The sequence below is a fragment of the Squalius cephalus genome (genome assembly GCF_949319135.1).
Source record: "Squalius cephalus genome assembly, chromosome: 11".
Lineage (NCBI taxonomy): Eukaryota > Metazoa > Chordata > Actinopteri > Cypriniformes > Leuciscidae > Squalius > Squalius cephalus.
This window is the reverse complement of record NC_137132.1, coordinates 12,617,293-12,632,350: the sequence shown is the minus strand read 5'-3', so window position 1 is coordinate 12,632,350 and position 15,058 is coordinate 12,617,293. Positions and strand designations below refer to the sequence as shown.

Here is a 15,058-nt window from a genome sequence, read left to right as displayed (position 1 = left end):
TTGATGAATAAAAAGTAAAAAATAATAATAATAAAAAAAACATAATTTACTTAAAATAGAAATCTTGTGTAACAATATACACCATTCAAAAGTTTGGGGTCAGTAGTTTTTTTTCTTTCTTGAAAGAAATTAATACTTTTATTCTGCAAGGATGTGTTAAATTTATATTTATAGATTTATATTGTTAGAAAAGATTTCTATTTTGAATAAATGCTGTTCTTTTTAACTTTATATTCATCAATGAATCATGAAAAAAGTATAAATAAATAATTATAAATTGTAATATATGTAATACAAATATAAATTGTTAAAAATAACTGTTTCGAACATTGATAACAGTATCAGATCAGCATTAGAATGATTTCTGAAGGATCATGTGAGTGACACTGAAGACTGGAGTAATTATGCTGAAAATTCAGCTTTGCATTACAGAAATAAACTAGAATGTACATTTCTTGAAGAAAATGTGAGTGGGTGCTTACAGTGGCAAAACTTGCCACTCGGTTGCTATGGTGTTTCTAGTGGGTTGCTATGGTGTTGCTAGGCGGTTGCTATGATGTTCTGGGTGGTTGCTATGGTGTTCTGGGCGGTTGCTAGGGTATTCTTAGTGGTTGCTAGGGCATTGCTAGGTGGTTGCTAGGGTGTTCTGGGTGGTTGCTATGCTGTTGCTAGGCTGTTGCTAGGGTATTCTGGGTGGATGCTATGGGTGTTGCTAGGTGGTTGCTAGGGTATTCTAGGTGGTTGCTAGGGCGTTGCTAGGTGGTTGCTAGGGTGTTCTGGGTGGTTGCTATGGTGTTGCTAGGCGGTTGCTAGGGTGTTCTGGGTGGTTGCTATGGTGTTGCTAAGGGGGGGATGACAACATGAGGGTGGAGTAATTACTGACAGAATTTTCATTTTTGGGTGAACTAACCCTTTAAATGGATTTAAAAAAAACTCGATTTTAACTTTTTTAGACTATTGTTGTAGATGAACAAGCTTTGAATTATTAAGGAAAGTGAATGGATTTGGAGTATAAAGTACAAATTAGACTCTCACGTAAACAATATATAATAATTTATAAATATTTTTTTAATTATAAATGTGCTGAAAATGTGGGGGGAAATAAAGGCTACTAAACTGATATAATAAAGCTTGACAGACTTTTATTTTAAAATAGTCCACTCTTATTTTATCTCAAGCGCGTTCCGTTATACTTCACACACTAGGGTCGCTGTATCGGAAGTTTTACACACTCATTTCAATCTATGCACAGATCGGTCAGCCTTCTGCAACCAGAGTTGGACTTTGTCATTGAAACACCAAATAGCAGATCATGACTAAATACGAGGAAGTTGCTGTTCATGGCTACGAAGAATTTTCTAAAGCTGTGTCTGAACGAAAAGGAAAAGAGATATTCGCTTACTTCTCTGGAGATAAAGATGGCCAGGGCAAGAGCTGGTGCCCGGACTGTGTGAAAGGTGCATTAATAACATTATGCAGTATTTGTGCTGTTTTTAAAATGCACATCTAAAGCGGTCTTTGTCTCCCCTCTGCAGCAGAGCCAGTGGTCAGAGGAGAGCTGTCTCATCTGCCCGAGGGATCTGTCTTCATTTACTGCCAAGTAGGAGACAGACCATAGTAAGTATACATTTTGCCAATTAGATTGGTTATTTAAACAGGAATCCTTCATGTATGCAGCTACATATTGCATTTAGTCAGAAATTGCATTATTTTGGCCTTGTATAATTGGTCATACCTCTGTGTTTATTGGACTATACACTTTGACAGCAGTGCACAATGCACAGACAGAATCCTATAAAAGATAGTGCTTCGATTTGCTTTTGCCCTACATCTACTACATTCACTGTTGTTCTTGCTAGCTGGAAGGACCCGAACAATGAATTTAAGAAGACCCTAAAGCTGACTGGAGTACCCACACTACTGCGATACGGGACGGTAAATACCAGTAAATGTTTTTTGACCAGTGTATTTGACTGTTTTAATATGTATGCTTCTTGTCAATGTACTATACATAGAAATCCATAGTGAAATCTAGATATAAATAAATGATAAATGTATGCATATTTAATTTGTTTTGTCTTTTTTTTTTAAGCCCCAGAAGCTGGTTGAAGATGAGTGTTTTAAAGTTGACCTCGTTCGAATGATGTTCACGGAGGATTAATGTCCTGTGGCATATACTGCTGGATTGCATCCGCTTTTTTAAATATGATTTACACTTTTTTTTCCATTGTTAGTTTTGTCATTTGTAATCTGTGCTCTGGAATGTTAAGCCAAACATATTGTGGCCCTGGTATTATGTTGTGAGTTTGTGCTGTGGTGATTGTACATGTTTTGAAAGCGTTGCTCACTTTAAAACCGTTTGGATAGATTAAGCTTTGCATAATCAGACATTTCAAATTGACTTTTGAATGATTTTCCAAAAAAGGGACTTGACCTTCAAGTTAAGACAGAGGAACTGAAACAGTTACAATTTCAGTAAACATGCATAATGAAATTCGCCTTATAATCCTTACCTAGAAGATTATGCTTGTTTGTAATCAGAACAAAATAAAATGTTTTGAAAAATGCATCTTCATTTCTTGTTCTTATTTTCAAAGAGTTTTGCAAGAGTAATTGTGGGGGTGTAATGCAGTTCAAGTAAATAATATGATAGGAAATGAATGTGGAGGGGTTTATGTTTTTATTCCTGACTTGAGGTAGCCTAGTATAAAGTTGTATAATTTTTGTGTTGTTTACACAGAATCTGTTTTAAATGTTAGTGTGCACCACGAGTATTCTGCTAAAAGGGGTGTTTAGCAGTACTGTTTTTATTTAATTTTTTGTCAAATGAACATGGGATGCATGAGGTAATTACTGTGTGGCATCACTTTTCTGCTGTAGTCGAAAGGTGTACATAAAAACACTGTTTTACTATACACTATTACTCCAATACACAGGGCAACTTTTTTGAGCAATGTTGCTTGGGCACTTTCCCATTGAGAATGGGCAACAATTTTCTATCTGTGTCTCACCTGTTGCCCATTGACGGCAACATTGCCCAAAAAGTTCTCTCCAATCTCTCCATCCATACTAAAGAGAAAATTCAGGTCTCATTCCATGCAGAGACATAGCCATAGTGTGATGGTGTTCTGCTTGACATCTTTATTCGTTTCTGTGTGCACTCTCTGGGCGCAGAATGCAATTGCACCATCTCGCCACTAGATGTCGCGAAAGTCTCACAGTGGGAGTGGGCGCTGTTGCTGAGGGACGGTCTATAACTGGAGCGCGCATTCCTTAACAGCGCTCACTGTGGAGGCACACGACGGCCGCTGTCTCTCGAACCCGTGCGGCGACTCCAGGACAGCCAAACGGCACCAGGGCCTGCGGATATTCATCCAGCACTTTGGGTTTTATTTCGAATCACCTGAACAAGCAAACGAAACCCAAAGCAGTCCGCTTCGAGAGCTCAGCAGCGATGTCGGAGTTTCTGGTGAATCTGCTCGGAGAGCGGCTCGTCAACGGGGAGAAAGCCGAGGTGGATGTTCATGCGCTGGGCAGTAAGCTGTCTCTGCTCGGGCTCTACTTCGGCTGCAGTTTAAACGGTCCTTGCAAGCAGTTCAACGCGAGTCTGTGCGAGTTTTATAGCAAGTTTAAGAAATCCTCAGAGCACAAGGACAAATTGGAAATCGTCTTCATCTCATCGGATCAGGACCAGAAACAGTGGCAGGACTTCTTGCAGGAGATGCAATGGCCGGCGTTGCCTTTTAAAGACAGACACAAAAAGGTAAGATGATTTAACAGATGACATAAGATTGGAAATGTTAAATCAATATAAATGACTTTTTTTTTTTAAAAGGACGAAGAGACGAAAATTGTGTGTGTGTATGTGCAGGTGTAAAGGATAACTGACATACTGTTTTGCACCCTTTGACCTTTTATAATGATCATTTTCAGAGGATAACTGATCAGGTTAATCACTAAATTCTTCTCAATACCAGTGCACTATTTAAAACAGCTTTTTTAGCATTATAAAACTGTAATCTCACATTACAAGCTGAGATTTTTGAAACATCTTTAATAGCAAGACATTTCCAGCATCCACCTAGTGTAGATATTTTTATTCTTCATTCCTATAAATCTAGATTTAAATCTATAAATAGACTTGTCTTTTGTGGATGGAAAAGGGAATAAAGCCTGTATTATTTTCGTTATAAGATACACAATGAAAACCAGCCACACTTGAATTTTATTAAATGACTCCCATCTAACAGTATATGAATTAACTGTAATCCGAGACTATAATGAAGCTTTTGTTGTTGGCATGTGTCTTATTATTTTAGCTGGAGGCTTTACGCTGCTGGGTGTTGTAAAGGTGAAAACACATCCTTTACAAACCACAATAAACACACTTACCCTGGCCTAAACCATTACACTCATATGAGTAGTCTCATATTAGCTGTCAATTGCCTATACAGTCAAAAATGCTGTCTAGTTAGGTCACTTGGCAGTTTCTGAGACAGATACAGTGTGTAAAAAAAAAGTGCTTTTCAGGAAAATGCCATTAATTACGAATTACAGAATAACACTATAAGCTATTACATAATTATTATAGAAATAAGTAGTTGCTAAATGCATCTTTACAAGGGGAATTTTTTTTTTTGTTTTTTTTTTGGTGTTGACTGTAAGTGCTCAAGTTGTGCAATAACACATAAATCGTTATAATGCATCTAGATGATTTATATTCGTCCTTTTAAATTAAGGGTGTAGAATTTAACTCTTTTCTCTCTCTCTCTCTCTCTCTCTCTCTCTCTCTCTCTCTCTCTCTCTCTCTCTAAAAGCTAAACTAACCTGTTTTTTTTAAGTATTTCATTATTGAAAGCACATTTTCTGTTCAGATTTTTACCAGGCCTGTTTTATGTAATTTATTAGAACAAATCTGGAAATTATTACTGCGTCTCAGAACACTTTTAATTGAGTTATCCTCTTGCTTCTATAAATGAGAACTTGCGGTTGTAAATATTTCAGGTTGGTAGCTCTGGTGTACCAGTGATGAGAAATAGCCTTTATTAAATCTGGATTACCATCAGAAAAAATGAATTAATTTATCATGATTACCATTCTAAACACAGACTCGGCGTTGCATAAATAGCATTGTAAATTCTGTTGTGTGTCATTGTATTTTTTTCCCCCGATATGTTTACCACCAAATCATTTGGTTGATATTTTAGCGCAGTATTGTGTGTCTTGGGTTTTTGAGTGTTTGTTTTTATGGATAATACCATTTGGATCATGCTCAGATTTGCCTGTGTGTGCTGGTATCCATTTTGGTCCACTGCACTAGCTCCACCTCCGGCAGCATGCCTTGGCACGTCTCATTGACGAGCAAATGATGTACATTTAATAGCTCATACCGGTTTACAGTGGCATCAGTGGCAGCCATATAAATATTTAAGATAAAATCTGCCACCATGCAAAATGCTGATTGTATTGCATGCAGTGTTTTTGGTAATGCGGACTGACAAATGCTGCGCGTGTACATGTGTGGTGAGAAGAGAATATTGTAGTTGTGTTTTTTATTTTATTTTTTTATTTTTTTTATAATTCAGCTTTGATTTGGTTGGTTGTGTTGTGAATTTGTTTTTTGTTTTTTAACGATTTTGCACAATGCATCTAGTAGATATGATTTAGATACCATTATTTGTTATTGGCCAAGACTACTTTTGAATTGTTTCTATTATTATTATTATTTACTCTTTTTTGTGCACACTATCATGCATCATACTCCAGAAGAAGAGGGTGGGGGATTTTCATAGGTTTTGGATCTTGGCTTTTTGGCTTGTTTGGTGTTTAATATAATGTTTTCCCATGTGTTTTAAGATTACAAATATCATTTACATCCAATTATTTATCTCTGCTCTAACACACTTATAGTTTCATGCCTTTTCTATGACAATATTGTTATTCCCCCTCAATTTACATGGTGCATTTAGCCCTTCTGTGTGAAAATGTGTAATATTCTCCTCTAAAATTTCATTTTTGTCCTTCACAATAAATTGCTTGTGTTTTTTTCCACATTTGTCAATCTATATAAAAGCATCTGAGGAATCAATGGAATGTAATTTTTTATATTTATTTTTTATGTAGTGTGTGTGTGTGTGAGAGAGAGATCATGTTCAATTTTGTCCCTTATTTCTTAAATATTACAGCATATTCTTCATCTATTTCTGCTTATTAGCTACACTTTTATATTGCATGCCAAAGTGCTTTTGCCGTTAGCAAGGCAGACTAAGCCGTAACATAATTTGAAGCCACAAATAATCCTAAACCATAGCTTGCTGTTACGTGGATCACACATCTTAGATTTGACTTGAGGGTCATTTAGTTTGCTCTTAATGGGAGATGTAAATGGCCCGGGCTGGTCCAGATAAGACTGTTTGTTTTGAAGTAATAACATCTTGCGTCCTGCAGAGAGTCTGAGCTGTAAAGACTTTGACCGACCAATGTCACGTTCCTATTTGCAGCCCCAGCATGAGGATGAATCGTCTTTCCTCTCTTCATGGGAGAGTGAATATAGTGGGTCTTTTGTGTGTGTGTTCTTTGAAGGCTTTAATTGCTGTGTGATGTTGGCCTGCTGCAAAGCAGAGTTGAGGTTGTGGTAGCGCGGGGTTTTAAGTGGTTCATTTCCCCCTCTCTCCTGGGGCAGAAGAGAGGCGGCTCTGTGTATCGCTGCAGGACTATAAACTGCCTACTATAGTTACTGAAAAAATAGACATTACTCCAGGATAAGTTTTTCAATTAGTAGCATGCTACATTATCACATGACCTCATTATGTTTGTCACAAACTTATCACATTACTTGTTTAACTCAGAAATGGAAGGTCAAGTTGAGAGCTTTGCATTGTGGGACACAGTATTCCTCACAGCATTGCTCTTGTAATTTTCTCATTGTAGTTGGTCATCCTGGTATTTTATGTAAAATAATGTGCACTGTATAAAATAGGCTACTATATACCAGGGATGGAAATTAACTTTTTTGTCCACCGGCCACTGTGGCTGGTGGATTTCAAAATCTACCAGCCACTCAATGTTTTTAACCGACAATGTGTAACTGCATGTGAAAATTAATACTACAAGATCTACAATAATTAAGCAGTTTATTTAATCTCAAGTCTCAATGAAATACTGACAATTTCTCTTTCTCTCTTATACACTCTTCCTCTCTTATATATATTTCTCTTTTTTACCTGGATGTGGCATTTGGATGATTCGTGGTCTTTTATGGCTTCCAGTTTTAGGTTTTTAGTCCCAACAATGAAACTATTAGGCCCTGTTTACACGAGAACGCTCGCGGGTGAAAACGTAAAAATATTTTATCAGATGTGCCTTTCGTTTAGACGGCGACGGCGTTTTTGAGGCTTAAAAACGCAAAAAAGTGAAACCACCCTCCAGAGAGGAAATCTTAAAAACTCTCCACTGTCGCATTGGTGCGTTCACACCGGACGCGAATAGCGCGTCAGGCGCGAGTGATTTCAATGTTAAGTCAATGCAAAGATGTTTTCTCTGCAGACCTCTTAACGCCTGCAATGTAACGCCACATTTTTTTTGAAGGTGTGCCTCCTCTAAAAGTGTCCGCCATCCGTGTGAAACAGTAGGCCAGGGTTCACCAATCTCGGTCCTGGAGGGCCGCTGTCCTGCAGAGTTTAGCTCCAACCAGCTCCAACACACCTGTTTTAAAGTTTCTAGTATGCCTAGTGAGACCTTGATTAGCTGGTTCAGGTGTGTTTAATTGGGGTTGGAGCTAAACTCTGCAGGACAGCGGCCCTCCAGGACCGAGATTGGTGAACCCTGCAGTAGGCTATCTTTATTTACCCGCCACGGTGGCCGGTAGGTGAAGCAAGTTTACCCGCCACAACACAAAATCACCCGCATTTGGCTGGTGGCGGGTGCTAATTTCCATCCCTGCTATATACTGCAGAAATTGTAAGTACTGTAGTATGTACTATGCCCCATCACCTGGTCTGTCTCTTCCTTTTTTCACTTCCTGTTTCCCATCAGTCAGAGGTTAGCCCTCCACACCAAAACAAAGTCCCTAACCTTGTTACGACTCTCTTTTAATATGCTGTGGATTCAGAACCGGATCAATAACATCTGCAACATTGAGGCAGGTGAGAGATATGATACCCGCACCTCATTCATTGACCACATTATATCAAAATGCTTTTTAATAAAGGAGACATTTTGAAGCAGATGTGCTGATAATGGAATTTCTATAAGCACTGGACTTGGCTCTCTGACCCGGCCTGGGTCCGAAATCACATGTCCTCATGTACTTCTTTTGAACAAGTATGTACTTTGTACCTTTTTAACTGTCACATTCTAAATAGGCTAGTATGAAAGTAATCTGGACGTACTAAATTCGTAATGTCACATGACAGTGATAACCTATCAGTGTCAGTTATGTTGCTATATTGTTTTTCACAACTCCTCTTCTGTGGCCTCATGGGAAAGTAAGTGTCCATCAGATGTGCTCTTCAGAATCTCACCAGAAGTAGTAGCCTAGGTCATCTAGGTACTTTTTGCATACTGTTTTATGAATACTGTGAATTTGGACATACTCTTTCCACATACTATATTGTAGTGAAGTATGCATATTCGGAGACTGCCATTCTTATTTGTCTGCTCAAAGGTTTAACTCTTTCAAATGTAAACTTAGGCATGTAGGTGTTCTGGTTCGTAAGTGCACATTATTTAAAACCTTTTTTTTTTGTTATAAAAAGGTTTTTCATTAAAATGTTATATAGCCTACATTTTCCCTCTGAAACAGTTATTTGTAACCAGGGCTGCAGGGTTGTTGGAAGTATTAGCCGATAATATTACGGCACACTGTTTTACAGTCCAATCAAGTTTTAGTGTTTAACACAAAAAGAAAAATTCAAACTTTTGAGCTTTTGAAAATTTATTTAAATTTGTTCTGGTTCTTTCATATCTATCGAATGGCTACAAAAGACTACTGAGTACTGACTACTTAATATAGTGCGCAAGCCATATAGACAATTCTTTTGATGCTTCTGTAACTTTTTTTGGATTGTTTTTTTTTCCACCCCTCATTTACTTGCACTATGAAAAGAGCAGCTTGGTCATTCTTCTAAACGTCTCCTTTTTGTGTTCTGTGGAAGAACATCAAGGAATGATATGAGGGTGAATAAATGCCGATTTGAATGAACTTTGAAAAATAAATAGAAATATGTTTATAAATGGATATATGGATACACTAAATGGCTTCGGTTTTCACCTCTCACTGGACCCAGTGTTTGCACCGATTATCAGCGCACTTAATGTCTACAACTTTCGAGCCATATCATTATCATTTTTATTTCGTGTTTTTCCAGTCATGTTTAGAGGAGAAGTTGTGTTTGGTGGAGGGCGTCTGCAGGGTATCAAGGGAAGTCTGTGCTGGCACTGCCTTACAAGGACACTAGCGCCAGGCGGAGTGGGGAAAGCTGCTCGTAAATCAATTACAGGTTTGGCCCAGTTACTGCCAAAGCGTCGTAAAGTAAGCGTCGAGGCGGCGGTTCTGCTTCCGAGAGAAAGAGGAGGAGGCCTTCTGGACCTCGGCTTTGCCACCGTCTCTCTGCAGATTCAGAGGCAGCTGCTCGGAGCTTTTGAGATTGCTAAGGGCTGCTGTCATCAGGGTGTCAGTGATCTGATGAAAAACCCTGCGCTCCCCGTTCATCACATATCCTAGAGCCATGCCCCTCCGTGCGGCTTTGATTTCAGGGCTGGCGGATAGAAAAAGACGGCCTTATCTGTAGGTGATTATGCCGGCTACGCTATCAGTGAACGGTACATTTGGCTCAGTGTGACGAACACAGATTTTCTCTCTGCTGAGTGATGCCGTGTGCTGATAATGCTGCTCGGTGGGAAACGCTGAGCTCAGGTTAATTGAGATGGACCTGTGAATGACACCAAATTCATTTCAGATTAGAAAGATTTATTTTTTAACTACATGATCAGCGTTATATAACCTATTGGTGAGACCCTATTAGCCCTTTGGGTTCTACACTTTTTGTATTATTTGGATTTTTTATGCTGAAGTATAAACTTAATTCAAAAAAGTTTGAATTATACTTGACTCTTTTACTTTAAGGAAGCCCAGACATGAACATTCTGGCCAATTTGAATAATTCTCTAATCTTTTGTCTAAATATTAATTTTACGTGCATTTTTTAAATCACATCATAAGATACAGTATTCATTTTCTAGTAAGAATATGTATGTATGTAAATGTAAAGAAAATTTGTTTGGACATTTGCTAAATATTGCATTTTATTATTAAATTTCTTTAAATTAGCGTTAAATGACAGCAAAGGTAATCTAAATTAAAAAATAACAATTAAATATCAGATGTAACCAATATCTTTAAATTAAACAAAATCTCCAATATCGGCTGTTTACAGATATGGAACCGATATATCATGGATCTCTGACCTTTAAAGGAATAATTCACGCTTATTAACATAGGACATAAGACCACCTGCAATTACACATGGACTCTTGATCAAGAAAGAAAGTCATCAATTTTTTTCCCTTTATATCCCTTTAAGACAAAAATGTCTTTTAGAAATAAATGTTCCAAAAGGTGTTTTTCCGTGATGCCATAATAACCATTTTTGGTTCCTCAAAGAACTTCAGTGTTCAGTTCTTAAAAGAACCATTTTTTTTCTTAGTGTGAAGAACATTTTAAGAATCTAAAGAACATGGTGGCCAATACTTTGTATGTGAAGTTCACGCTATGTAATTAACATCGTCATTCATTAAGACAAGACAAGCTGTTGAATACTGATCAAGTGTTGATATGTAAATGTAGGCGGTTTTATGTTAATGAGCTCATGGTGTAGATGTCACAGTCATGATTTTGCAGCTTCATTTTCAAAAATGGACTGGGAAAGAGGCTCTCCATTTTGAGTGTTTGTCAACGTTGTTTGATGAACTCTGTAATTGCAAAAGATGAAGGAAAGTCCTGATAAATCCCCTCAAGAGACAGAAGTGTTATGTCTGTCTGTTACCTTGTTGCACCTACAATTTCTTGCGATTGTATACAATATATAACAAGAGATTATGTAAGGAATGTGTGTGTGTGTGTGTGTATAGTTGTTAGCGAGAGGCTCTGCAGAGCTTTATAAACACAGCAGTTGCCAAATTTAACTCCTTATTCCAGACTAAATTTACACCTTCTTTCAGTCCCCATTGTGTCTTTCTCACTGGAAGCACTGTAATGTTAAGAATAGTTACAATAGGAGTGTGAAACATGGTGAATCCTAGTGGAGGACTGTTTCCTAGGTTTTTAGTTACCTATTGAGAGATGAAAAGAGGCGGGGAAAGTACATCCAGAGGAAAGGGCTTAATCTCAGGCAACGTGAGACTGTTCTGTTCCCAGCAGTCTGTAGAGGGAAAATAAAACAATAGATGTTGGGTTGTGACCCTGGACAAGTTTGTTGTCCAAGTACAAGTTTCAGATTATAGTCTAGCTTGACTGAAAGAGGCCATTCTCTCCATTTATCACCTTGTGGCAGGGATAAGGCCTGGGTATACTTCATTTTCCACATTCTGCTCCGTCTCGTGCACTCCGATTTAAGAATGGTTGGAAATTATGAGATAAATTGTGATTTACTTTATTCTATTGTTATTGAAAGTCCCTTATGCTTTAAAAACAGTTATATTGCAAAATATTATTACTATGTAGAAACTATTGGCGGAAATGCCTGCTTTTTGGCACGTTCGCACCGCAGGATCTGGGAACGATTTTAGGAATGCCTTTTTGGGAGGACTAAATTAGCTCCTACTTCAGAGTAGAGTCTAACCCAGCACAATAGGATCCACCAGTGGCGTAAGTGTAAACACAATTTAAATACTTATTCCGTGAACTCCGTAAAGTACCCACAAACATGGAAAACATAAACATACAGAAAGCTAGTTAACAGCATTTACCTGTCGCCTTTGTCTGTGGCTTTGTGTTCTTTTCTCAGCCTCGATGATATAACTGGAAGTTGTCGTAGGAGATTTAATCTCTCTGCCCTCCTTTTTGCCCTTTCAATCGCATAACTTATACAGTACATCCTCCAGTTGTTGACGTTGTTGATGCCGCTTTTAAATGACGTCGCTTTCTTCAGAGATCCTGCTGGTGGTGCGAATGCCAGTTGCATAAACATAGCCATTATGTTAAGACTGTGTCTTAAGAACTAGTATGATCAACTAGAAGTTAGTTAGGGGTAATCAGTCTTACTGTTCGGTGTCAAATTAGACCAGTCTACGCTTTATGTTACTGACTTTAAAAAGTTATTAACAGTCTTAAAGAATAAAATTGGATGACTAACTTGTAAGAAGACTAGTCTTAACAGTTTATGCAACTGGCCACAGGAAAATGGCCCTTGGGAAAATTTGGTTCTCAGGGTCTGCCCTGGTGGCTAGTTCCGATAACTGAGTTCCTATATACCCGGTGCCAAAGCCCTAGAGAAGACCTAATAATGCCGGATATGGCACCCCCTGTGGGAGGGTTGAGAATGCAGCTTCATTTGTTTCTGTAGTTGCGAATCTTTCAGGCCTAATCAGCGTGCGAGGAAAATACATGTATTATTTAAGAACTTATAGTACAGTAGAGCCATGGAATCACACTGGGCTCATATTGATACTTTGCACGTGACGTCACAAGTACTGGCTGGCGGGCAAGAACGTCGTTCTCCAGCGACGAAACCCAGTAAACTAATCAAGGGTCGCCAGTTTTACTATACAAAAGTTGGTGTTTTGAGGTGTAAACGACATGCCAGATAGTTGTTGTGCAATTGGATGCACTAACCGCAGATGAGATAAGCAACCTTCACAGTATACACACGTCTGTGCAAATTATCATCAAAGGTAATTTCAACATTTGTTTGAATACAATGGGTGTATGATCATGTAATTAATCGTGTCTTTAAGTTACTGTAGTTTTGTCAATAAACACCACCAGTATTCACCAGCTGGTTCGGCGAGTCAGCTGTTTGTGTTATGAGTCTAAGCTAGACTAACTGGACGTTCACACCGCCGCTGGCGAGAGCGGCAAAATTCATTGAAAATGAATGATTTCCGGGCACTTTGACGCTCTCGCCGATGGTGAACGCACAGTAACAGCTGTCGTCTTTTGCTAACAATAACAGAAGTGTGTGATAGGTTGTTTTGAGGTTTGTGATATCTATGATTTTCAATGAGAACCAGAGATGACCCAACAGTAGAGATAGATTATTTACGGAGGAATTATTACTGCTCGATTATCTTAAAAAAAACTTGTCTGCTTTACACAATTTAGCTACCTTGGAGTTAATCCTAGTCCATAGTTATGCAGCTAGCTCGCTAACAGACTTGATAGCTACTAGAAAGTCCTGGAACTACAGGACTCAACGTTGAAAATACCCGTTTGTTGCCCGCCAGGTATCCGTGGTAGTCACGTGACTGCAAAGTATCAATAGCCAAAAAACACTACGGGAAGTTTAATTTAATAGACACTGTATGTTCTTTAATGCCTTCTTTAACACTCATCTTTCATTTTGTCATGTAATAACTCCAGAGTGACTGGAAATTTGCAATGATTGATTTCCATCTCCTTCCTTTTTTTTTTTTTGGAGTGATGCTCATGTTGACTTTCATTTCACTGTTTCTTAGAAGTGAGCATGTTGTCATTGGAGAGACCGTTGAAAGGATGCACAAATGAGTCTGATGCAAATGAACCAGTGATGTTGACCTTCATCCGTCCCAGCATGTTTGAGAAAAGTTTTAAATGATTTTGGATTTATTAATGTTGTACAGAGCAGTTTTGATCTCTCTCTCTCCTCTAGTGGAATCGTCCCACTGTGCTTTGTCATCTGTCCCTGTGGCTATGTTCCCACAGATGTGCCATGATCGTGATCGTACCAGTGCTGTAGTTGAGTCAATGTCAGTGATTCAGGGATGGCGTGTGGTGGATAGTTGCCTGGTGGTTTAGTGCTGAAGCACAGTACAAACATGTCGACTGTCTCTCCTGGCAGTCTGGCACCCTCACAAACTGGCGCCGACCCTCCTGTGAAACTGCTGTTGACTTGAGTGTGTGTTGAGCAAAATGAAGGGTATGTTTTTTTTTTTGTGTTTTTTTTTTGTCTTGTCTTACCACAAAGCGAAATCCTGCCACTGTGTTGCTGTGGTATCCGTCTAAACTTGTTGCTAATATTTACTAGAATGACTTTCTCCTTGGTTTCATTTTGTTATGTAGGCTGTATCATCTTTCTTCTTTGAAACACAAAAGAAGATATTTTTCCAAATGTCGAGGCTTATCTTTTCCACAACAAATGTAAATGGTGTTTTTTTGGACCGTAAAGCCCCAAAAATTAGTTCATACCATGGATTTTCAAACTTTTTGGAAAAATATGCTGTTCCCACTATCCTGAAGTATAAAGACAGCTAAATATTTTCTTGAACAAAGATGTATTTATTCTTTGTTTAAAAAAATTATGATTTCTTTCATTCATTCATTCATTTTGTTAAACATATTGAAGTTATTGTTTATTGTTTTATTTGATTTATTTTGTTAAAAATGTAAGTTAATATATTAACTTTTTATTTAGCCTATTTATTAGTTTATTTTGTTGAACATATTTAAGTTAACTAACTTTTTTATTTTTTTGTTGAACGAATTTTTTTTTTTTTAGTTAAAATATTTACTTTTTTATTTATCGTTAAGTCATTAAGTTAACATATTAACACTGATAGCCCTAAAAATACATTACATAATGCAAAATTTGCTTTCTTTTCTCTCAAATTTTTCACAGACCCTTTATAGCTCTTTGAACACCTAGTCTACACGACTTGCTGCAATTCAACCAATTTCAAGATGTGAAGAGCTTTCTTATATTGTTTTTATTTACAAAAAAATGTCAGTATTGCCTGTTCCCATCCATTGCTCTGATGGAGGAAATGAAAGTTGAGGCAAAAGAGGGTGAATATCTTAGAACTCCAAAACCACTGACGTCTTAATTGAGGGTCTCGACGCCTTGGATGAGAATCATTACATTTT

The 15,058-nt window shown here is 37.9% G+C and overlaps 2 protein-coding genes across 2 annotated transcripts in view; both read left to right on the top strand.

Moving 5' to 3' along the window:
* Positions 1-15,058, top strand: part of nxn (nucleoredoxin) — an 81,487-nt gene that overhangs the window by 9,871 nt on the left and 56,558 nt on the right. The window contains exon 2 of the mRNA XM_079885214.1: positions 3,175-3,763. Within this exon, the coding sequence (XP_079741340.1) occupies positions 3,455-3,763 (309 nt within the window). The 5' untranslated portion in view covers positions 3,175-3,454. The remainder of the gene's footprint in view (positions 1-3,174; positions 3,764-15,058) is intronic.
* Positions 1,196-2,409, top strand: txndc17 (thioredoxin domain containing 17). The gene is made up of 4 exons (XM_079885215.1): positions 1,196-1,457; positions 1,536-1,617; positions 1,860-1,935; positions 2,093-2,409. Exons 1-4 carry the CDS (start codon positions 1,313-1,315, stop codon positions 2,159-2,161), a joined length of 372 nt encoding a protein of 123 aa, XP_079741341.1. The 5' UTR covers positions 1,196-1,312; the 3' UTR covers positions 2,162-2,409.

Excerpts from the sequence above, each read along its gene's own strand:
- txndc17 (XM_079885215.1), top strand. The coding sequence starts at position 1,313 with ATGACTAAATACGAGGAAGTTGCTGTTCATGGCTACGAAGAATTTTCT. Across the intron at positions 1,458-1,535 it reads GTGCCCGGACTGTGTGAAAG|CAGAGCCAGTGGTCAGAGGA; the intron begins GTGCATTAATAA and ends TCCCCTCTGCAG. Across the intron at positions 1,936-2,092 it reads CACTACTGCGATACGGGACG|CCCCAGAAGCTGGTTGAAGA; the intron begins GTAAATACCAGT and ends TTTTTTTTTAAG.